General features: G+C 39.1%; 1 protein-coding gene across 1 annotated transcript in view; it reads right to left on the bottom strand.

The window, feature by feature from the left end:
* Positions 1 to 26,200, bottom strand: part of LOC122814238 (dynein axonemal heavy chain 5-like) — a 3,525,594-nt gene that overhangs the window by 135,231 nt on the left and 3,364,163 nt on the right. The window contains exon 107 of the mRNA XM_044086840.1: positions 8,281 to 8,447. Within this exon, the coding sequence (XP_043942775.1) occupies positions 8,281 to 8,447 (167 nt within the window). The remainder of the gene's footprint in view (positions 1 to 8,280; positions 8,448 to 26,200) is intronic.

Genomic DNA, 26,200 nt, shown 5'->3' with positions numbered 1-26,200 from the left:
AGATGCACTTATGTATCCAGTTTGAAAGCCATGCACTCTCCAGCCAAGACCGGAATAGCTGGTCAAGAGGAGAAGGTCAACACTTGCACCACATTGCATGGAACACATAGCCCTCCAGAACACACACCAGGACTGCCTTCACATAAAAACACAAACCACACACCCACCTTCGTGGAGGCTCTCAATAAAAATCTACCCAAACAGCAGAGACCCCCAAGGCAGAAATGCACTTGACCACCACAACACAACACTAATCACAAGACACATAACCCTCCTAAACAGTGTGTCACACAACCAAAGCCCCTAAGGCAAAACAGCATGCCCAACACACTAGTCATAGGTGACTCAATAGTGAGGCACACTGATGTCACACTCACTAGGTTAAATAAGGAGAAAGTAACAGTCAGCTGCCTGTCAGGTACCAGGATCCACCACATAATGCACACACTCAGGTCCCTCAAAAACAGGTACAAATATGACTCTGTCACTGTACATGTGGGTGTGAATGACCTGAGACATACCTCTCTGGACTACATGAAAAGAGACATGGAGGAGCTCTATGATTATGTAGCCCAGGCAGGTATGACCCTAGCCCTGAGCAGCATCATACCATCACCCAGAATGATACCACAGTACAAGCAGAAAATGATTGATTTCTACAATTGGCAAAGTTTTTGGTGTTATTCTAAGGGGATCCAGTATCTGTCTGCTTGGGATGACATGACTGACAGACCTCGATGCTTCGCCAAAGATGGCCTGCATCTGTTACCCCTGGGCTTCTGGATACTGGCTAAGGCTCTTGCCACCCCTATAGTGCCTTTTTTAGGCGGTGTTCCAAAGACCAAATTACCACCATAACAGCTACAAACAAATGCAATCTGAGAGTCATGCTGCTCAATGCTATAAATCTAAATCTCAAAATTCACTTGCTCGAAGCACTCCTTAAAATAGAGAACATCGATATTTGTGCTGTAACAAAGACCTGGTTCAAGGCAGCAGAAAGCACCCCTGCACTACCAGGCTAGAACTCATTGCACACTTTTCGGCCTCAGAACTTGGACCAAAGCTCCAAAGGCGGTGGTGTTTCCATATTCATAAAGGATGTGCACACTTCCAGACTGGTAGCCCAACATAATGCATCAGAGGTGCTTCAGGTGCAGCTAACATTGGGTAAGACAGCAATTCAGGTCATAGCCTCCTACAGGTCCCCAACACTGTCCCAAGACTCACACTCCATGTTCCTAGCACCCTGGAGAATATTAGGGTCCAACCTAACATTCTCATACTGGGTGACTTCAACTACCCCTCCATTAACTGGGAAAACTACTTATGTACCAATACACTTGCCCAACATTTCCTGGAATTCATTAATTCCAATGCCTTGGACCAGCTCATTCTTATCCCCACTAAAGGTAGCAACATCCTTGACCTGGTCATTACTAACATGGGTGACCATTGCTCTACACCAAAAGTCAACTCCTTCCTGGTTAGATCTGACCACAAACTAATCACCATGGAAATCCACATCCCCCGCCCCCACCCCCCACAAAGGTAACCACCATGAAAAACTTTTCCAAAGCTAACTTTGGGCTCCTAAAAACAGATGTGGCTAACTTCATGGCACCCATGCAAATGGAGAATAGTTGCATGGCCGCCGAATCATACACCAATGCACTGTACGAACATGTACACAAATGCATGGATCTCGCCATACCCAATAGAAACAAGACATTCTCCTCCAAAAAAAGGAAGCCAATCTGGTGGTCCTCTGTCATAAACAAACTCTACAACAGGAGGAAACTGACGCAGAATAAGATAAAGTACCAAGACTGGAAAAACTCCCTTATCAGCCTCAACAAAAAGTTGAGATCCCTCATCAAATCCTCTAAATCTAGCTATGAAAACAGAATTGCAGCAGATAGTAAAGACAACCACAAGGCCTTCTATAATTATGTAAAGAATCTCCATGGCAATATCCAGATTTGCTCTGAGCTACTGCACAATGGTACCTCCTATACCGAGCCAACAGATATTGCCAATATACTGGTCGACAGATTCAGTGCCAACTTCACCCCTCTCCCCCAACCCCAAAGGACCAATCACAATGCCAGTAGATTGCCAGGCACCCAGTATTACTGCTGCACAGGTTAAAACAGCACTGTTCAAGGCCAAGAATACACCTTCAATGGGACCTGACAATATTCCTGGCTGTATTCTACATGAACTACAGAGTGAACTGGCAACTCACCTGTATGCCCTCTTCAATCACAGCCTCACCTCAAGCTTTGTCCCTACAAAATGGCACACTGCTACAGTCATCCCTCTCCACAAAGGAGGTGCAACTACAGACCCTGTGAACTATCACCCCATTAGCCTGACAAGTCTGATATGCAAAGCTATGAAACGCATTATCATGGACCTAATAAATAAGGATATAGGGAATCTCCAAACTCAAGATTCCACGACATTTGGTTTTGTGAAGGGTAGATCATGCCTGCTCAACTTGGTTGACTTCTTTGAGTCAGTCACCAGAGCTGTGGGTGAAGGCAAGGTGGTTCATACCGCCTACCTTGATCTGGCCAAGGCCTTTGATACCATTCCCCCCTCTGGAATCGTAGAAAAACTCACTAAGCTAGGCATCAACCCCTATATCACTAGGTGAGTTGCAAACTGGCTCACAGATAGAACCCACAGTGTGAAAGTAGCTGACTCCAAGTCAGCCTGCCGACCAGTCACAAGTGGAATACCACAGGGTTCGGTCCTGGGTCCTCTCCTGTGTGGTATCTACTCCTCTGAAGTCCAGGCCAACAAGAAGGGACTCAGGCTGACAAAGTTCACAGACGATTGTAAGCTGGGAGCTATTATTAACTCCCCAAGTGATGTTGACATCCTACAGAAAGGCCTCACTGAGACCAATGACTGGTGTCAGAATCATGGCCTTAAGCCCAATGCCAAAAATGTGTTGTTATCACCTTTGGGAAACAGTTCCCATGAATTACCACATCGATGGTAGTCCACTGAACACAGAAAGTGTTATAAGACATGTGGGAACACAGGTTGACAGCAAACTCTCTTTTGACCACCACATTGCCACTGTGGTCAGAAAGTCCTTCAATGTGGCACATCTCATTACTAAGGGTTTTGCATCCAGGAAGATAGAGTTCATTGTCTCCCTCTACTCTTCCTTCATTAGACCAGTCATCGAGTACAATTCCCCATTTGGCATGTACCTCACTAGACACCTGCAACAACTGGAGAGGCCACAAAAGTACCTCAGAAAGAGGATCCTAGGCCTTAAACACGTGTCCTATATGGACAGACTCAAAAAACTCCAACTATTCTCTGTCTCATATCACCTACTTAGAGGCGATCTCTGCTTGACTTACAAAGCCATGTCTGACCCAGCTCTGTTAGAAATGCTACATCTAAAGAAATCCCAATCCCTCTACACCACACACTCCAGAGACCTCAACCTCATTACCACAATCAATAGAATGTGCTGGGAGGGACAGTCTCATAATGCAGAGACTGCCCATGCTATGGAATAGACCTCACATACATGTCAAGCAGAGCACCTCACTAACCCTCTTCAAGAGAAATCTTGATGAGTGGATGGAAAGTAGAAAATTCAACCAGAGGATCACTCCAGTGGCTCTACTCGACAAATGCACTTGTAACTAAGGTAGAGTGGCACAATGCCAGGGTAATACTATGAGCTAGGCTTGTACAGGCTCCAGGGCCATTAGCCTAGTACACACCTATGAACCTATACATATATATATATATATATATATATATATATATATATATATATATATATACATACATGGGTTCCCTTCTAAATTTCGAAGTCCCAAAATCTCAAGTTTCAGAACATCGAGTTCAGAATCTCAAGATATTGGAATCTTGAAATTTTGAACCCTCCCCAGAAACAACACTAAATACATAAACAACAAGTGTATGCAAACCCCTCTGCAACCCCCACACCCACCGTAACTTAAATATACCAACTCCGAGATCATACTACAGCGAGGACAAGGGAAATCTGTATGCCGATCTCTGTTCAGGATTTTGAAGTTTTAAAGCTTCGAACATATGATCTTCAATCATATGAGATTAAAAGTTTTAGTCTTCGAAATTCTGAATGTATCCCATACATACATATATATAGAGAGAGCTATATTTATACCTATTACTGTATTTATAATCTCTGTTTTGCCATAGCCCCATGTTATCTTCTTCACACATACACCCCCCCCATGAAATGCAGAAATTGTCATATCAGTGTGGGGTTTGCAGAAAGTTAATGACTGGCTTCTCCTGACAGTGATGGAAAGCTTATTTCTTGATTTTGGAAAGCATTGTGTTATGTATCTGGAACATTTTTGTATTACTCATTTATTTTCAGTATTAGGTTACTCATTCAAGTGTCAGTTAGCTCCCACAGTGATGCATTCAATTACAGACTTTCAAACATCATTTAAGCATTATTGTATAGACCAGGTTGAGGTCACCTGTAAGTGAACCATAAGCAACAGAATACAATGGCAGCTCCTGAAGTTATTTGTAGTTAACTTTGCAACTCTTATGATTTCCTTCTAAGGAATTGGTGTATGTTGGGCAGCACAGTGGTGCAGTGGTTAGCATTGTTACCTCCCTGCAAGAGGCTTCCTGGTTTGATTCTTGGCTTGCCTTCGGTGTGGAGTCTACATGCCCTCCCTGAGTTCACATGGGTTTCCTTTAGATGGACTGGCTTCCTCCCACATTCCAAAGACTTGCATCAGGTGGACTGGACAGTCTAGATTGGCCATAGGTGTGAGTGTGTGGTGTGGATGAACTATCACAGCAGGGCTAGTCACCTGGAGGTGTAAACCTTGGTCTAGATGAACTCACACACCAACCCCATGTTTGAACAAGGGGTGATGAATGAATCAGTGTACATTATTTTGTTTTCACATGGCTAGTTTGAAGATCGGTGAGGTATAAATTGGTACCTATGCAGTGACTAGACATTCCCTTTAGAACAAAATGGACTACAGAATTTGTTTTTCTCTCATTGGTTAAAGTTTAAATTGCAGCTTACCATTGTCCCCAGATGTTTAATGATGGTGTCAGTTAGTTTTAAAGATATGAACATTTTCTTTTGTAATCACGATTCATGTCCTTCCCTAGACCCATAATTACTGTACCATCTTTTCATGAATTGACCATTTATTCTGTAATCCTGATTTATATTCTCTTCACCTTGTCTTCACAGTGTTACATTTGCTGACATTAACAATGAGATCATTAATATACAGGGAGTTTATAATTTGGAGAACTCCAGTGCCATTTTTTTGACATAATTATCTTACGCAGCTTGCAAGTATCAGCATATTTGATTATCCATGGCCCATTTATGAGTTTATGCTTGAGAAGAATAGACCAAAAAAGAACTGACCCCATTTCTGAGCCATGTAGGGTATAAATGGTAATCTCTATTTGGACACATGAGTAACCTACACCTTGATTTGCTCTGCCCTGTTGCTTAACCAGTATTTCGCTGAATTATAAATGAAATGACATTTAATGTTATTCATTTTGTCAATTATTCCCTTATATGAGATAGTACTGAATGGCTTAGCAAAGTTAAGAAGTAGAGATGTAGCTGGGCTAAATGACATTTAGGGCAATTCCTCAGTTAGTGCCCTCCTAAACTTAGAGTTGATGATCAAAGAAAAAAATGCATTCTTGTACTCCAGCTATAGGCATATAGCTGCTCAGTTTTATTTTTCATAACAGATCATTCCTACCTTAACTGCAAACTGTAACAATGAGTAATGCTAGCTCCTTGCAATAGCTGTGTGCATGCGTACACACATATACACATACACACACAAACCTTTAAATAATTTAAGCAGACACAATGAATTGAGGGTAATTTCTCTCAACAATAATGCTCAAGAGATTTCACCACCAACTTGCAGGTGCTGATTAGCACCTCTTCTTTAGTGCTTGTTGTGCCCCAGAACATACCCATGGCAGTCACCCTCCTTTGCCCTGCCCTAGCTATGGATTTGTCCAGGTAAATAGTATATAGTGCCAATCCTTCATTCAGTGCTGTTGCCACTTGAAAGCATAGCACAAGACTGTTTGGTGCTGATGTGATTAAAAACTTGGTGGTGGTTACAGTTCACAATGATATGTGACTTGCCTAATGCTTTTACATGCTAATGTGCAACAGGCCTAAAAGTAAAACTCTAACGCTGTACAGTTAAAGCCCTGCTGCCAGATTTTCATTCATTTTGGATTTCTTTTATTAGTGGGTATGCTCTTAGTACAGGGATTTTTTCTGGATTCAATGATTTCTGCCCATTCACTTATCAAATGTACTCAGCACTCCTGGGTAGAAGACATTTGTAATGCTTGTTTTGTAATAAATCAATGGCTGTATGAAATGCAAAGCCATATTGTTCAACTTGTTTTTTTTTTTTTTCTGTGCAACTAGTTTATATTACAGTTTGAAAGATTTGCTTTCTTTTACAGCTTACATGGTTAGAGATGAATTTTTTTTGAATTGCAAGCTTCTATTACAAGTATGTAACATACCAGTTTATGATTTGTAAAGTCAAATTTTGTTCTATATGTCTAAATAACTGAAAAAAATTAATAATGTCACATAAGCTCATTCTTCCCATCACATTAAAATTAATTAGACTACTTACAATTTCCTACTCTAGCATGGAAGTGTACAGCTAATTATTTAGTAATTAGTAATGTCAATATAGACTGTATGGGCAAAGGGGGTCTGTTTTCACTTGTACAATTGAAAACGACTCAAAATCAAATAAGCAGTTGTATTCATTGTCAGTATCAAACTCTAACTACACATATATATGTCAAAGATATAGATTGCTCTTATAAAGATCAGATTTGCAGTTCCCAATATTGAGAGGAACATTACCTGAAAAAAAATAATTCCACTAACTCATAATGTTACCTTTTTCTTTTTTATTCTGTAAGGTGGCTTTATCCCCCAAAAAGTCATGCAGGGGGAGATACCCTATACACTCACTGCATATGGTCACCTCCAAGGCGACTGAATCTCAGAGAAGGGACGCAGTGATTCTGGTGAATCCACACAATGTAATCATTTGGAGGTTGTGTAACTGGTCTTCAAGAAATTCTTTGACTTCTTCTTTTGGAACCTGTTATCTTTCACTGCCTCATTATCTTCTTTCATTATACCCCTCATAAAATGGGCAGGTAAATGTAGCATATGCAGTCACAGGACATGAAAACACACCAGTGCTGTTGTACAATGAAATAGGTTCATAGGTAGGTACTAGGCTATCTGTCCAAGGGCATTTATAAGCCTAGCCAGAATGTGTTGGCTTTCGCCTCCCTTTTAAATTAGTTTCCAGGGCCTCTGTCTAGCAGGGCCACTGAAGTGATCCCAGGGGTAAATTTATGATTTTCCACCCGGAATTCCACCCAACTCTCCTTGGGCTGAGGATACATCACGTTGTGCAGTATGTAATGGCTGGAGTAGAAGTATTACATGGTCATGTTCTGCATTTAAAGTGGTTTTATATCCATGTCTGCAGAGATGGTAGATGGAGACTGAGGTGTGGTGATATGACATTAATGGTTTAAACTTTATTTATTTATTATTTATTCATTGACATTTGTTTGCTATACTTGGCAAAGAAAATTACCCTTTTTTGTGGAGGGTCAGGGAGCAAAGGTCCAAAACAGTTTCAAGCAGCAATACAATGATAATGTTACAGTAAATTATTATGCCATACACAGAGCATCATAAATTAAAAGAATGATAGTGGGAATTACAATAGTAAGTATAGGTATATAACTGAAATAAAAAAAAAACAATGCTGTAGTAATAGATCACTTATCTAGACTCTGAGAAATTAGCAGTGTGTGTTGTGATGAAACAGAGAGGATTGAGCAGTTAGGACAGCATCAGGCCCATTTGGGTACAATACAAGTGATCTGTTGGCATGGAAAAAAATAAAAGACAGTGATCTTGATGCCAGTTGATGAGTGTTTGTAAGTGGAGGGAGATATGACAGTTGTAACAGTGCAGGAGGTTAGTAGTGGTGGAGTGCTAGACAGCTGAAGGAACATTTTAACATTGTATTGCATGCGTTTGATATGGGAAATAACCCTAGATGGTGCATCAATATAGCCCATTTGCAGCACAGGTACCTACTTTGACATATGCAGATAAATGTGATATCATTTGATTTTTCTAGGTAATTAAGAGTGCAGCTGAATATTTACCTTACTCCATCCCTTTGGTACTTTGGGTAGAAGGTTATTACAGATTTCCAAGAGCTCCACTTCTTTGCTTTGTTTGACAATGCTGCTGGTCTGTGGGCCATGACCTGCTTGAGCTGCCACTAGGGTGGATTCTCTGAATGAGTAAACTGAGGAAACAGCTGCTGTACCTGTGAATAAGAAAGAAGCATAAGAAGCACATAGAAACAAAGATATGTAATGGAGCCATGAACACTACTCACTGTTTTATTTGGATAGGTGTTGTAGCATATTGTCTTACTAACCAAGAAGAAACTTTGCAGTGTGGAGGGTGTGCATGCAGTCCACTCCTTGAATTATGCTATGTACCTAGTAATCAAAATTATACTGGAAAATACGTGCTACAAAATAATAAAATAGAAAATAGTAGGTAGTCTACAGCTAAGTTAAAAATGGAATATCCTTTATATCATTTTTTTAACTCAGCAAGTGTCTTGGTTTGTTTTGGACCCAGTATACGTTGCATACTGGGGTTTCTGAGACTTTGAGGGATACCATGGATTTTTGGATATTATCTTACTGAAAAATTGACAAGTAAAACCCAAAAAGCAACGAACCAAACTGGTAAAAAGCAAAGAAAGTCCACAGCCTGAGATCAAGCTGCTGCCAAAAATGAATTTAATTCAGAAGTAAAATCCAGTTACGACAAAAACAGGACATCAAATGAATCAAGCGCTTTCACCCAGGCTCTCCCAGGCTTTGTCAAGATAACTACCACACATTTAAAAATTACTTTATATACAGTCACTTGGCAATTAATAATCAAATCAATTGCCCAATTATTTAATTAAAACATTGTTAACTTAAAGGCATATATCTTAATTCATCACCATCACCAAATGTGAACTAGCAATGACATTTTTGCTCTAAAAATGAAACTGACTTATATATTCAATCTCAAAATGTGGTTTAAAAATGTTTATAAAACTTATCAAAAGAATCTATATAAACATACTAAGATGTCTAACTAACTAAGATAAAAACATCTGTTATTAAACACAAAATATTAGAACTATCAACTATAATAACTTAAAAATTTTTAATATGTACAGTCTGGATTTTAACAAATTTTAACAGACTAACTAAATACTACATTCTAACAGCATCCATAATTAATCTATATCAATCCTAAAATAAATACCTATTGTTCATATAGTAAAGACATTGGAAGGCATATTTTTAAAGTTACTTATGTCAACTATACTTTTCATAACTTAGCCCTTCTTAGTTTAAGTATACTACTTAAACTAATAGCATCATTAAGGCCTGGGGATTTTGAGGCATTAAGTTTTAACTGCCAAAGCAGTTCCCTGTATTCCAGGGATGTTTCCCAGTCACCTCCTCTTGGGTTAAGTCTAACCTGTTCTAATACTAAAAATTTTAAATCCATAGATTTACAAACCAAGGAGTGTTTATAGAATGCATTTGAATCTTTTTTCTTACTCACTTCATAAAGATGTTCATATACTCTTTTGCCCAAGGTTCTTTCGGTTTTGCCAACATAAAAACTAAGACAACGCTGGCAAAACCCAAGATAGACTACGCCCTTTGTTTTACAATTGAAGCGACCTGGGGATCCAATGAAAACCTTCCTCGATTTTAAATAAAAACCCTTGCTGTTAACCATGTAAGGACACTGTTTACATGACTTGCACTTATATGTACCCCAAACGGGTTGACCGTTATGTTCATTGGCCACCAAGTCTCTCTCAAATAGGTCTTTCAAATTCATATTTCTTCTCCTTATAAACTGCGGTTTACCTCCGATAATTCTCTTAAGGTCCTCATTCATGGCCAAAATTGGCCAATATTTACCTACAATACTTTCCACAACTATGCTTTCATTATTATTAGTATGAACAAATGCACTCCTTTGTTCTTTAATTTTATTCCCTGTCACTGCTGTGTCTTGTCTACATACTTCACCTAATAAAGGAAAATAATTATCTATCCTTTTGGCTGAAACTTCTAAGACTAAAGTGTCAAACAACTGCATAGGGTAACCTCTCTCCTTAAATAATATTTTCAAAAATAAAACTTCCTCTCTAAATATATTGTCTTCACTGCACATTCTAGAAGCTCTAATAAGTTGCCCCTTGATGATTCCCTTTTTTTGGAAAAATGGATGACTACTGCTAAAGTGGAGTAACATGTTGGAATAACTTTTCTTTCTGTAGACACTAGATTGAAAGCAACTCTGTTCAAAATTCTTAACCAAGTTTACATCTAAATAATGTAAACTATCTGTACTAATATTATAAGTAAACCTTAAGAATTCCGTACTAGAGCTAATGTACCTCATAAATTCCTCAAATTCCTTTAAGTCACCCTTCCATAAAATACAAATATCATCAAGGTAGCGTTGATAATGTACAATACACCTAGTCCAGTCTGATTTAAATATAAATTTAAATTCCCAGTACGCCAGAACAATATTAGCATACGCTGAAGCACACGGGGTACCCATAGCCACCCCTCTTTTTTGTCTAAACAACTCTCCGTTGAAAAAAATAAAGTTATTGTTGAGAATTGTTTCCATAAATTCTACTACCAAACCTATAATGTTGGCATTAAGAACTGAGGAGCTTGCTAACATTTCATTGAACCATTTTAACCCCATGTCGTGTGGGATACTTGGAAATAATTCTATGACATCTATGGTGACCAAATATTGTGTCTCCGAAAAAAATTCTTTTTTAATACTTCTTAGGAATTCCCAAGAATCCTTACAAAGATACTGTAATGATGCCACAAAACTTTTTAATGGAATGTCAATAAATTTCCCTAATGGTTCGGTAATACCCCTAGCTCCTGCTACTATTGGTCTGAACCATAATGGGTTAAGTCCTTTGTGGACTTTAGGTATACCAAAAATAATTGGAGTCAATGGCTTTTGGACAAAAAGATAATTAAATAGTTGTTCATTAATCGCACCTTGAAGGAGGTGATCCTCCAACATATACTTAATTTTAGCATATGCAATATTATACTCATTGATTGACACTCCACTGTACTGATCAATGTCATGAAGCGAAGAAAATAAAGAAGCTTCATAATCATGCTCATACATCAAGACCACCCCCCCTTTGTCCGTCTTCATTACCCTAATACCATCTTTATTCAGTAGTTTAATCAGCTTAAAGGATTCTTCTGACAAATTCTTAGAGACTTCTTATTCACTTCTTGCCTGTATACCCCTAATTTCTGCTTCTACCATTTCCTCAAACGTTTTTAAAACAGGGTGCAAAGGTGGGTTCCATGTACTTGTTCGATGAAAGAGGCTAATATTAGTTCCCTTCTCTTTAAAATACATATTCAAATTCAATTGGCGTGTAAATAGTTTTAAATCCAATACAGTTTTAGGAATATTAATAGATTTTGTTGGGACAAAATGAAGTCCCTTTGTGAACAATTCAAAATGTAATTCATTTAAGACAGTCTCAGTGTAGTTATATACAGTAAAATTACCTCTTTTAGTTATATTACAAACAGGACCATTCATATTATTAACTTTGTCATCCGACCTAAGCAAACATTCATTTTCATTAATAATTATCTCCTGGTTTTGTTCCATCTCTTGGCATATGGGGTAAATTGCCTGTTCCCCTGTCTCCCCTGGCCTTGGTAAAAACCCTGGTCAAACTGATTAGGTTGCTGGTTAGATTTTTGGGCCAATCTTTCACTCCTTCTTGGAGCCTGGGCACCAAACCCCTCTTCAATAACATTTTCTTGTTCATTACTTACATTGTTATCATTTATTTGGTCACGAAACCACCTGTTCCTAGTATAAAAACTATATGCTACCCCTTTATTGTAATCATGCAGGTCACGCTCAAGTTTTTTAATCTTTCTATTCATAATTCTGAAACGGTGGTCATCAACTTCCTTGAATGTATATTCGTAATCTTTTTTGACACTACTAAAACAAAAATCATTAACAATAGAATTAGAAGAGGAGGTGACTGGGAAACATCCCTGGAATACAGGGAACTGCTTTGGCAGTTAAAACTTAATGCCTCAAAATCCCCAGGCCTTAATGATGCTATTAGTTTAAGTAGTATACTTAAACTAAGAAGGGCTAAGTTATGAAAAGTATAGTTGACATAAGTAACTTTAAAAATATGCCTTCCAATGTCTTTACTATATGAACAATAGGTATTTATTTTAGGATTGATATAGATTAATTATGGATGCTGTTAGAATGTAGTATTTAGTTAGTCTGTTAAAATTTGTTAAAATTCAGACTGTACATATTAAAATTTTTTAAGGTATTATAGTTGTTAGTTCTAGTATTTTGTGGTTAATAACATATGTTTTTATCTTAGTTAGTTAGACATCTTAGTATGTTTATATAGATTCTTTTGATAAGTTTTATAAACATTTTTAAACAACATTTTGAGATTGAATATATAAGTCGGTTTCATTTTTAGAGCAAAAATGTCATTGCTAGTTCACATTTGGTGATGGTGATGAATTAAGATATATGCCTTTAAGTTAACAACGTTTTAATTAAATAATTGAGCAATTGATTTGATTATTAATTGCCAAGTGACTGTATATAAAGTAATTTTTAAATGTGTGGTAGTTATCTTGACAAAGCCTGGGAGAGCCTGGGTGAAAGCGCTTGATTCATTTGATGTCCTGTTTTTGTCGTAACTGGATTTTACTTCTATATTATCTTACTGACCTACTACCTAGATGTCATAGATTTCATAAATATTCCAAGGTCAGTAATTCTTATGACCATTCACACTTTGTTAGTACCGTCCCCCATGCCATACCTCCTTTCTCCAGGAGGCCATACTAGTCAATCCCACAGTAAATTGATGGCTACCCTTCTAAGTTGGGTTTAAAGGAATATATACATACATACAGATATTTCAGGCACAGGCAATAATGCCCTTCTAGCCTGCCAATATACCAAAACAGTTACTCCAATAATGTGTCCAGGTTGTTCTTAAAAATATCTAAACTAGTGCTTGCTTTTAGAAAGTGGGTTGCACTGTATAACATGCAGGAGAATGTTTAAACCAAAGGTATGAGAGACACTGGGTTAAAAATCTATTCATCCACTGTGTTTTATGTATCTGTCTGGTGAAATGTAGGTTCTGGTTCTAGTATTTCTGGAGATATAGGACTTACAGAGATAAAGGAGGTCCAGGATAATTAGGTTGCAAATGGTGCGGTAGGTGAGACAGAGGTGTCTTCTCGAAAGTGTGTAAGGCACTGAATAAATGGATATAGCTTCTAACCTGTCTTGGTAGCTTAGGGATTGTAGGCCTATGATATTTTTGGTTAGGAACCTTTGGGGTCTTTCTAATTGTTTGACATGTTTAATGAACTACATACCAAAGTGAGCATTGTACTTGATACTAGGTCTGCTTAATGCTTACTATAAGGCAATAATTATATCTTTAGGCCTTGATGATATTCCTTTGGTAATTAACTGTGCTAGGTAAAATGATTTCCTCACAATTGTAACACATGATGGTCAGAAGAGAGGGAGTTATCAACTAATGTACTGAGGTCGCTAACATATTTTTGTTTTGTAGCGGTGTGTTGTCTATACAATATGATGAGGGGTTGGTTGTCTACAAAAATTGATGATACTACACTTTTTAGCATTTTAGTTTGAGCCCCTTTTAGTATACACATGTTTACAAGGAAGAGTTCATTCTGGGGGGTTTGGGTGCAGACAACCTTAACAACAGTCCCCTGTTTGCAGTCATCTGCAAGCTTTGTTAGCTAGACGTGTTGGTTATCTGCTTGGAGATCTGAAAGAACATGCAGAAAAACAGAAATCTCAGCACTGAGCCCTGATAGAAAATGCAGGTCACTTTCATACTGTCTGATGACGTGCCTGAAACTTGCACTGCAGGATTTTGTCTTTTAGCCAATTTGCTATTCATCTTACTATATATGGGTTGATTTTTAAAGCATTTAACTTCTGTATAATATCAGTATTGGGAATGGTGTGGAAGGCCTTGACCATATCAAGATATGTGATGTGTATTGCATTGCCACTGTTTACAGCCACCATAACCCTTTCAAAAAAGTTTACCAGATTCAGTAGACAGGATCCACCAAAATGCTGGGAGTCAAGTTCATAGGTTCATAGTTTCATAGGTATATGCTAAGCTAAAGATCATCAGGGCCTTTATAAGCCTAGCTGAGCAACCCAACCCAATAATCTCTATGTATCATGGGTGTTTATTAGGAGGGGATATGTTAGTTAGGAAGTTCCTAGAGGTTATGTGCATGTGTGTGGAGGGGGTATGTTAGTTTGAGCACTACTGTCTGCCCCTGTTTTTCAGAGACATTGGGGGGGGGGGGCAGACCTAGAGTGAATTTCTGATTTCCCATCCATTGGTCTATGTTATGATCAGGGTTAGGGATGGAATTTGCTTCACATGGATGGGGAGCTTGTTGCAGAGCATGGGGGTCCTCTGAGACACATATCTCTTTTGCCAACATGTCTTATTTATGCCACAAGAAAAATTTAAATCCTTGGATCTAGTGGTTCTGATGTTTGTTTTGCAGATGTGCAACAGATCCATCAGAGGTGAATCCAAGGATGCCTTGTATGCCAGGCATAGATTGCCTCTCAGTAACCTGTAGAAGACAGAGTATAGAGGCAATGTGTATAGTACAATGTATTTATCCTCTGGATTCTTCTGGTAATGAACCTTTCTGGGCATCCCAGCTGTTGCATATGTTTAGTTAGGTACATGCAGAAAGGGGCATTATACTCAATGACAGGACTGGTAAGGGCTGAAAGTGGCACTATGAGCTGTTGGACATGCTACACTTAAAGAAATCCCAATCCCTCAGAGCTACACGCTCCAGGGATCTAAACCTTGTCATCACAATAAACAAAACATGTTGGAGGGATAGGTTCCTGACCCAGAGACTCCCCAGACTCTGGAATAGATTGCCCATACATGTCAAGCAGAGTGCCTCTTTGGACCTCTTCAAGAGGAACCTTGACGATTGGATGGGAGAAAGGAAATTCACCCCAGGGATCACATCAGTCACCCTGCTAGACAGGGGTCCAGGAAAGTAAATAATGTGGGAAGAAATAGCCAGGGAATTGTTATGGCTAGGCTTGTATAGGCCCTAGGGCTGATAGCCTAGTACCAACCTATAAACCTATGAACCTATGACTTCCTTGGACCCAAATGCCAAGTCCTAACTTATAAGTTGGGCAACACAGAATGATTTTCTTACTACATTGGCCTTAAGACTCTTGATATCATAGTTTAGGTCAGTTATAATACATCCCATGGCTTTGCAGATGAGATTTGTAAGGCTGATAGATCTGTAGTTAGTTGTGTCAATTGCAGGCAATCCTTATGCAGCAGAATTGCCAGTGCAGTATGCCAGTCACCAAGGACAAAACCAATATCTAAAGTTAGGCTATATTATGTATGCGAGGGCATGTTTAACACTATTAGTTAAGCAGCAAGGTTTATTGTCAGGACCCATGGAGAAAGTATTTTTGGTCTTGGATAGCACTGTCAGTAAATAATCTTTAGAGATAGTTGGGGGAGGATGAGATTCAGATAATTCAGGATTTTGGAGAGAAGTCTCAGGAGTAAAACTGATACTAAAGTTTTTTGAAAACACATTGGCAATGTTTGTTGGGTCAGAATAAGGTTTGTTATTATGAATTTGTTAAGAGGGGCAGCCACGGTGGTGCAGTGGTTAGCATTTTTTCACCTCACAGCAAGAAATTCTCCGGTTTGATCCTCGGCTGGGGTGCCTTCTGTGCGGAGTCTGCATGTCCTCCCTGTGGTCGCATGGGTTTCCTCCGGGTGCTCCGGTTTCCTCCCACATCCCAAAGAAATGCTGTAGGTGGATTGGACACTCCAAACTGGCCCTAGGTGTGCATGTGTGTGCCTTCCATGGAAGGTTGGGCGCCGGGCTTGCAACTCGACACCGTAAAACTCCACTACCAATCATGAGCGGACAGGTGATCTGCTGTGGTGACCCCTAACTGGGAAAAGTGGAAAGAAGAAGAAGATTATGAATTGGTTAAGAGCAATATAGGGCATTTTTTCTTAATCTTCTAAGTAGCTAAAGAAGGAGTAGTAATTATCTTTAGAGCTTTAGAGTCCAGCCTAAATTCATGGGTATTTAGAAGCTGTGTAGTTAAAACACTGGTATGTCCTTAAAAGGATCATTTGCATATCTTCCACCCAAGGGCCTCTAATACAGGAGGTTTAAGGTTTCATACAGTGAAGCTTGGCTGGGTCTTTCTGCAATTTTTACTGAATGTTTCGTCTTTGTAACCTTTTTACTCTTTGGTTTGGTATCAAATGTTAAAACAGACGAAAGTACTTATTTTACCCAAAATAAACAGACTATTTAATGGGTAAATATGATATGGATTTACAAAGGTGGCCCATAATAGAAATCAATAAACAGTTCTTGATCTCTAAAGCTGACAATGTTCATAGGTTCATAGGTTCATACTAGGCTATCTGCCCTAGGGCATTTATAAGCCTAGCCAGAGTGTGTATGGCTTTTGCCACCCATATTAAATTAATTTTGCTAGGCCCTTTTTCAAGGTTAGTATACTGTGCCTCTGTCTAACAGTGACACAGAAATGATACCCGGGGTAAACCTACGATCTCCCATCCACTCATCAAGATTCCTCTTGAAGAGAGTCAATGAGGGACTCTGCCTAACCTGGACTGGGATTTTATTCCAGAGTGAAGGGAGCCTCTGGGTTATGAATCTGTCCCTCCAGCATGTCCTATTTATTTCAGTGCTGAGGTTCAAGTCCCTCGAGCGCGTAGCTCGATGGGATTTGGATTTTCTGAGGTGCAGCATGTCCATTAATTCTGGGTTGGACATGGCTTTATACGTCAGGCACATATCGCCTCTGAGCAGGCGGTATGCCACTGAGTAGAGCTGGAGTTTCTTTAACTGGGCAGCATACGGCATCTGTTTGAGCCCCTTGATCCTCTTGGTGAGGTACTTCTGGGGTCTTTCCAGTTGCTGCAGGTGTCTGGTAAGGTACATCCCAAAAGGGGCATTGTACTCAATTATGGGCCTGATGAGGGATGAGTAAAGAGGCACGATGACCTCCCCTGATCTAGATGTGAATCCCTTCATGATTAGGTGGGCTATATAAAATGTTTTTCTAACCACTTTGGCCACGTGGTTGTCAAATGAGAGATTGCTATCAACTTGGGTCCCCAGGTCCCTAATTACTTCTTCTGTACTTAATGGATTACCGCCCATGTGGTAATTTGTGGGCACTTTGTTTTGCCAAAGGGATGACTATACACTTTTTGGCGTTTAGCTTGAGGCCATGGCTCTGGCACCAGTTGTCTGTTTCTATGAGGCCCTTTTGGAGGATGCTTGTGTCAGCTGGAGAGTCTATTATGGTGCCCAGTTTGCAGTCATCTGCGAACTTGGTCAGCCACAGTCCTTCCATGTTGGCCTGTACCTCCGAGAAATATATACCGAACAAGAGAGGTCCCAGGACTGAGCCTTGTGGGACGCCACTTGTAACTGGTTTGGAGTCTGACATGGCTCCAGCTATTCTAACCATGTGGGTTCTGTCCTTGAGCCAGTTTGCAACCCATCTAGTGACATAGGGGTTTATATTTAAGCTGGTGAGCTTATCTATAATGCCCGAGTGGGGTATTGTATCAAAGGCTTTTGCGAGGTCCAGGTAGGCTGTGTGGACCACCTTCCCCTTGTCAATGGCCTTAGTGACTGTTTCAAAGAAATCAACCAGGTTCAAGAGGCAGGATCTGCCCTTAACAAAGCCGAACTGGGTAGGATCCAGTGTCTGCAGGTCCCTAATATCTTTATTTATAAGGTCCATGATGATCCTTTCCATAGCTTTGCAGACCAAGCTAGTGAGACTTATGGGGCGATAGTTTCCAGGATCCATTGAGGCACCACCTTTGTGGAGAGGGTCCACTGTTGCTGTACACCACTCTTTGGGTACATATCCTGTAGTAAGGCTGAGATTGAACAGTAGTTTTAGGTTTGGGTTTAGCTCTTCTTGGAGTTCATGTAGGATGCAGCCCAGGACACCGTCTGGTCCCATTGATGCTGTGTTTCTTGCTTTGGAGAGGGCAGCTCTTACCTGAGCATCTGAGATGTCAGGGGGGCAGCACTCTGCTGGGATAGATATTAGCCCTTTTGGTGGGGAGGGGGGGGGGAGTTTGCGCTGAACCTGTCAGCTAGGATGTTGGCAATGTCTGTTGGTTCGGTGTATTTTTTGTCATTTTGGACTAATTCTGAGCATATCTGGGAATTCCCACCCAGGTTCCTAACATAACTAAAGAAAGCCTTGTGATTATCCTTAGTGTCCTGTGCAATTTTTCTCTCGAAGCTGGCCTTAGACGATTTTATGAGTGCCCGTACTTTTTTGTTAATACTGATCAGAGATGCCTTCCCTTTTTGGGATTTTGCTCTATCATGTAGTAGCTTCCTCCTTCTATTGTATAGTTTGTTTATGGCTGGGGTCCACCAGACAGGACATCTGCCTTTGGAGGATTAGGTCTTGATTTTATTTGGGATTGCATGATCCATGCATTCCTGAAGGTGTTCATAGAATGCGTTTATAAAGGATTTTGCGGTCTGGGCCGTATTATCCACAGGCCCAGGGGCTTTGAAGGATTCCACCTTGGTTTTGAGGAGTGTGAAATTTGCTTTAGAGAAGTTTTTCACTGTGGTTTTCTGGGCATGGCGTGTGGTCGGGATGTGAATATCCAGGGAGATTAGTTTATGGTCTGATCTTACCAGTGAGGGATACACTTCTGGTCTGGAGCATAGAGTCCCCATGTTGGTGATGATCAGGTCCAGTATGTTTTCCCCTCTTTTGGGAGTGGTAACAAGTTGTTCCATAGCATTTGAGTTTATAAATTCTAGGAACCTTTGGGCTAGGGTGTTGGAGCTAGAGTAATGCTCCCAGTCTATGGTTGGGTAGTTGAAGTCACCCAATATAATGGTGTTTGGAGAGACCTTCATATTTTTCAGTGTTCTCTGGAAGGCCGAGTGGGGTTCCTGGGTTTGGGAGGGTGGTCTGTAGCAGGCTATAAACTGGAAGGCAGTTTTACCCACTGTTAGTTGCACATGGATAGTCTCTGATGCTTTGTGCTGTGCCACCAACCTGGAGGTGTGAGTATCTTTGACGAATATTGATACTCCCCCTCCTTTTGTGGTTCGGTCCAAGTTTTGGGGCCGAAAAGCATGGTATGAGGTATAACCTGTTAGTGCTGAGGTGCTCTCGAGAGCCTTGAACCAGGTTTCTGTTACTGCACAGATATCGATGTTCTCCATGCTAAGGAGAATTTCGAGTGCGTGCATCTTGAGGTTTAGACTTCTGGCGTTGAGTAGCATTACTCTTAGTTTCTTATCCCTTGTGATACCTATGGAGGTGGGTTTGTCTTTTGAGCCTTGCCTAAAAAAGGCACTATGGGGGTAGCAAGAGCCTCTGCCAATATCCGAAAGCCCAGGGGTGACAGGTGCAAGCCGTCCCTAGCGAAGCATCGTGGCTTGGCGAGCATGTCATCCTAGGCTGACAGGCATTGGATCCCCTTTGAATGACACCAATACTTAAGCCAATTGTTGAAATTGATAATCTTGTCTTCATACTGTGGCATCATTCTTGGTGAGGGTAAGATGCTACTCAAGGTCAGGGTCGTACCGGCCTGGGCTACATGCTCAGAGAGCTCCTCTATGTCTCTTTTCATGTAGTCCAGGGAGGTACGTCTCAGGTCATTCACACCAGCATGGACAATGACTGAGTCATATTTGTACTTGCCTTGGAGTGACCTGAGTGCTTGTGTTATGTGGCGGATCCTAGCACCCGACAGGCAGCTCACCGTGACCTTCTCCTTGTTCAGCCTGGTGAGTGGGACGTCAGTGTGCCTGATGATAGAGTCACCTATTACAAGTGAATCAGGTGTGTTGTTTAGCCTTAAGGGCTGTGACTGTTCGGCACACTGGCTTTGTGAGCTATGTGTTGCACGTGTTTTGTTTTGGGGTAGCGGTTGCTTGGGTGTCTGCTTTGGAGGTCTCTGCTGCTTAGGCAGATTTTTATTTAGAGCCTCCAAGTATGTTTTTGTGTGTTTATGTGTTTGGTTTGCTGTCATGGTAGGTCTATGTGAGACTGGAATTATAGTGAGTGTGGTTTCCTTCTCCTCCTGACTGGTTACACCAGTACTGAGTTGAGACAGCTTAGCCTCCAGTTTGGCTATATGGTTGCATCTCTCACATGTGTTGGAATTTGTTGGGAGGAGGAGAGGGTTATGTCAGATATAAACATATTCACCCATTCTTGCTTTTCTAAACAGTCTTGAAACAAAGGGTTAAATAGTAAGATCATATTTATCCAAAATGTATACAATAATCAAGAACTATAAATTTCATATCAAAAGTAATTATTGGGATTGTGCTAGCCAAATGAGCAGCTCAACTTTAATCACAATAGATAAAATGATTTTAATATCCTCAAAAAATACATTTGGAGATTATTTTCTTGGAAATTTCTACCCAGATAATGTATCACTCCACATATAACTGAAACTGTATACAAAAGGAAAGGTATTGGTTGTTGAAGATGTAAATCATTAATCAAAGCAGATTGGCACAATATGGTTTACAAATGCATATGCAACATTTTCAGGAAAAAAAAAACAATGTTTCTCGCAAGCATTGGGATCTGATACCTTTACATTAACTACATTTTTGGTGTTGTTTAATATTCCAATTCCCAGACATGTTCCCAAGTCTCAGTTCCCTCTCCTCTGGAGCTTATTAACAATAGTCCGGAAAAACTGTATGAAAAAACAGAAAAATGAGTTTATGCCTTCATTTATAGAATTTATAAATACTGTCATGTTTTCCCTGATATCATGTGAATTTTGGAGTTTGGAGTTTGTGTGTGTGTGTGTGTGTGTGTGTGTGTGTGTGTGTGTGTGTGTGTGTGTGTGTGTGTGTGTGTGTGTGTGTATGTGTGTGTGTGTGTGTGTGTGTATATATATATATATATATATATATATATGTATATATATATATATATATATATATATATATATATATATATATATATATATATATATTTATATAATGGAAGTAGAAGGACACACTGTCTTGTATATCAGTGGTGTGTGGTGGGGTGTAGTTCTGCAAAAATGCTCTGGTGTTATATTACAGCACTTCCGTAAGGTAGCACTTTTATGAAAAGATATTTGCCAAACCTGCATTTTGTTAGGTTGTCATAAACCCATACAAACACATACACAACCCCCCCCCCCCCCCACAGCTATACCCATTTGGCCCTGAACCTTGTAGGACAGTTTAGAAAATATCAGAACAGTGTAAAATGAACATTTCTGTACCATATTTGTTTATCTTTTTTTGATGTTTTCTAATAGTAGTGCTTTCTATAATGGGTTGGAGCTAGCTGTACTATATGCCTAAGTTGTTACATATATTCAGTATTGTAATCTGGGAGACAACTCTTTAGCATAGCATACTGATCTAATCTCTACACCTGCTGAAATTTATCAGAGTGGGGCTAGGGAGCTTACAGTGGAAAAAGCATGAAGTCAAATCTCACACAGACATATAAAGTATTCTGACTAAAGCAGTAATATGCTACATGAGGATAGTGTGGACATAGAAAAAGAAATTAAGAGATTGCACTTTGTATCTGAATATTGTTTGAGCCATGTTTAGAAGTCCATTATAATCACTGTTCGCATGCAATATTTCTTACCAGTATGGGGTATGACTTTCCAATGCTCAAAACTTGCAGTAAAAAGGAGTCTATATTTCTCCTTGAAAAAGAGACAGTGGTAATTATGCTCCCCTTTTGGACCTTGAGTTTCAGTGCATAGTAGACAGGAGGCCCCTATTCTGTCCTTGTGGTGCATGACCACAGGGATGGACTAGTACTGGCCTAAGGTTCTTGTGCTTTGTTTCTTGTAGACGCTTGCCAGCAGAATTACAGTTTCTATCCCTAGTTCCCCATGTGACAGCAAATAATACAGATTGTCACATTCACTGTTTGACAGATATAGCAAATGGATTTAATACATTTACTTCTATGACAGGACTACTACCTACAATGGGAGTTTATTTTTGATGTCAATTGTCACTTAATTACTGGTAAATACACCCCTTTTTCAAGAGGGGGCCTGAAGCTAACTTTCTATTGCAGCTCTCAACATTTTATCTTCAGAATTAGAAATAAAGAAAACATAATTAGATAAAAAGGTCCCAAACTGGTGTCAAATTTTTTAAAGTGTATTGGTCATGCCATTGGTCATGTTCTAAAGAAAGGGTAAGTAACAAAATGTTTGGAGATGGATATAACCTTCTTACCGTATACAATACCATGTTATACATTTTTGAAGCAAAAACTATGTTGCTTTTGCATTTTATTTTGTTGGTAAAAATAGTCCACCTGAATATTTTTATCAGACTTGAAAATATCTGCCATGGCATCATGAAAGACTGAGCCCAGAATGCCACACTACTTAATTCATGTATAAAGTACTGTATTTGAAATAGTTTCTTTCTCCATAGATAGGCATGTTGTCAACTATTTCTTGCAGATGGAACATTTCACATTGCAAAATTAACACAATAATGTGTTAGTAAAACCACATATGTTCGATACAGCTCCTCTAAAGAGGCAAGTTATTTTTAATTACCCATAATGGTTTGCAGTTGCATGTAAATCTTTGCTCAGTACCTACCATAACATCATTGTGTTAGCATTGTTATAGAAAAAAAATGAGTAAACAGTGAAACTAACCAATGTAATTTAAATACTGTTACAATAAAATTAGAATCTTTCCAAAATTAGCAGTTTTAGGAGTACTGGAACAAAATTAGGGATATTCCTAAAAAAGGGGGAAAGCTTAGAGGTATGCTTTCACTGATGAAAATTTGAATACAGATGAACTCAAGAAGGTCTTATCCAAAACAAAATAGGAAATACTTGTGAAAATTCTGAATAAAAAAACACAAAATATTTATGAATGACATTGACAATTTGAGTAGGGAAACCATATGACATGCAGTGGCAGCTGATGACTTCAAAGTGGGGTGTGCTGGAAGAATATAAATGGGTGGCCTACTAGAGTGGGTGTGGGTCTATATTATGGCAGCTTAATGACTGTTTAAGTCTTACCAAACAGCAATTGGATTCAGTAATGTTCATCCACAGATGGTCCCAGTACCCACTCAGTAGCTATTTTATTGACTCTATATAACTCAGATGATCAACAGGGATCAAATAAAAAAATAAAAATAATAATGGTCACCATAATGCATTTCTGTTTGTTTTACCCAAACATACATTAGCCCTGCTAAACCAAAGTGTTTGACTATGGTCACATGATAGGTTTCAGTCAGCTTCATCCACAGACTACCTCTTCTTGCCCATTGACTACAGCCACTTTACCGAATGTGTATACTTCAGATGTCTAATTTTTATCACATGAAAGAATAAATGCATAAATAATGACCACAGTAAAGTGTCTCAGCTTACTGCTGTCACACACATACAATGCAGACCACTGCAACCCCACACAACACACTGATGTGCTCACCATTTATTTCAAGTTTAATGATAGTATATATATATCAGATGTCTTATTATGATCATTCAGGGTCCGAATGGAGAAATTATAAAATCATCAAGAAAAAGGGTGTTGTATTAATGGAACTGAATTCATCCACAAGTCTTGGTGAGTACCTTCACGAAGTGGGCTCTCTTTTCACAAAATCTCACCAAAACAATGCTGATATATAGACTGTATTCTATACAGCATGTATCATGGACAGGGGTAAGTTAAACTAAAAAAAGACTGCTGGGTACACAAGTCCCAGAATAAAAAGTGCTCAGTCTGGTAAATGGACTGTTGCCAACACTTGAAAAATGACAGTATAGAATCCTCAAGACACAGAAACATTCCTACAGTGGAGTTAGGCCAGGCTCAGGAGGAGGATGGCCCCACTGTTGTAGAAGGAAGTAGTAGTCTACAAAAAACACAAAAAATGACAGGCCAAAAAAATATCCATAAAGAAGATAGAGTGGAGTATTGAGAATAAGGAAGAAATGATGTATTTCTACTATGAGGGGAAGAAGCCCAGAATTTCCAGATAAAAGATATTCAAAAAGATTAAGAGAGAAATTAGAGGAAAGAAAAATACTGACACAAAGGAAAACTGTCCAAAACTTCAAATGCAAATTTTAATAGATCCATGAGAAACATATAGACCAAAAAACTTTGGGCCATTTGCAAAAAGAAACAGCAGAGGAAGTGAGACAATATAAAGAAGAAAGGCTATATATTTTTGAAAGATATGAAAAAGAAACATGGACATGGGAAAGAAAAAGAGATCTGAAATGGTGCAATATTTACATAAAAGAGAAAGTCAAACTAATCAATACTAAAAAAGCAGCTCCAAAGACATTTGAAGATAAATATAGGCAAAGGCACCCAGATATGAGAACTTTCACAATACAAAATTAAGATCATTAAGGGGGAATGTAGGACAGGAGATTAGTAAAGTAGAAGTTAAACAAATAGAAGCTGATGTTATGGAATACTTGCAAAGTGAAGGATTTAGTGTATAAAGTCTAACACAGGTTAAGTCGCAGCATGGTGGAACAATAAGTCCCCAAAGTAAGGCGAAACAGTTGGCGGAGGAGAAATCTGAAAAAGAAACATGAACATGGGAAAAAAAAGAGATTCAGTATAGTGCAATATTTTTTGCAAAGGAGAAAGCAAAACTAATCAATAAAAAAGCAGTGCAAAGACATTCTCTTCAGTTGCATCCTGCAAAGGCATCTGGATATGGAAAATTTCACAGTACAAAAAATAATGAGTCCCTACATTAGGCAGAAACAAGTGGAATTGGAAGCATCTGATCACTTTCCACATGAAGATGATCTGGAGCCTTCAGCAAGAAACCAGTATAAAAGTTCATGTAGAGTTGCAAAGCAAGGGAGGGAGCAGGAAACATTGATAACTCTGACACAGGCAATGCTGCGGAGTGATAGGCCACTGAATTCCCATATGAAAGAGCAAGGGATGATGCAGGATGCAACTGAAGAGAATGTCACAGGAAGATGTCCTGGAAATTACTGCAGAATGCCTGCAGGAAACAGAGAACAAAGAAGGTGCCCTCAATTTAGAATAAAATGATCTAAGGTAAGACTTGCTTGATTTAGCTGAGATGGCTACATATATTAAGATCGATGAAAGAAATAGATTACAGAAAGTCAATAAGACACAAAATGTTAGAAGTTTGATAAAACAGAAGTATACAGGAATCAAGACTATTAACAGAAATTTATGTGATATAACAGAAGTAAATAGGATATATTACTGTGCAGCCAAATTAATAACAGATAAGGTCTTTCCAAAAAATACAGGACAATAAGAGAAAGAAGGGGAAAAATGAAATGCCATCATGGAAGCATCAAATACGGAACACTATAAAATGATTAAGACAAGAAATATCACAGTTAGAAGAGTATAGAAGAGGGAATAAATCAACAAAAATACTTATGAAGAGAAACTTGATAAAATCAATGTGCAGTATGAGAACAGACCAGGATATATCATACACTTGCAAATAATAAACTAAAGTATCAGCACAGGCAGGAAAAAATAGAAGATATGTAGATAAATATAAAGGAGAAGTACAAAACAAGCAATTCATTGATGACACAAAAAAAGGTTTTATAGAGAACTGGGAAACAAGGTAAAAGGAGCAGAAGCACCACAAAAAAAGCAAGAAACAGACACATTTTGGAGAAATATCCATAAAGATCATGAGGAACATAACAAAATGCTGAATGGACAGAAGAATTAAAAAAACAGTAAGTAGA

The sequence above is a fragment of the Protopterus annectens genome, chromosome 1.part1 (genome assembly GCF_019279795.1).
Source record: "Protopterus annectens isolate FY-2018-M chromosome 1.part1, PAN1.0, whole genome shotgun sequence".
Lineage (NCBI taxonomy): Eukaryota > Metazoa > Chordata > Ceratodontiformes > Protopteridae > Protopterus > Protopterus annectens.
The sequence above is the reverse complement of the archived record's forward strand: the minus strand, read 5'-3'. Positions and strand labels throughout refer to the sequence as shown.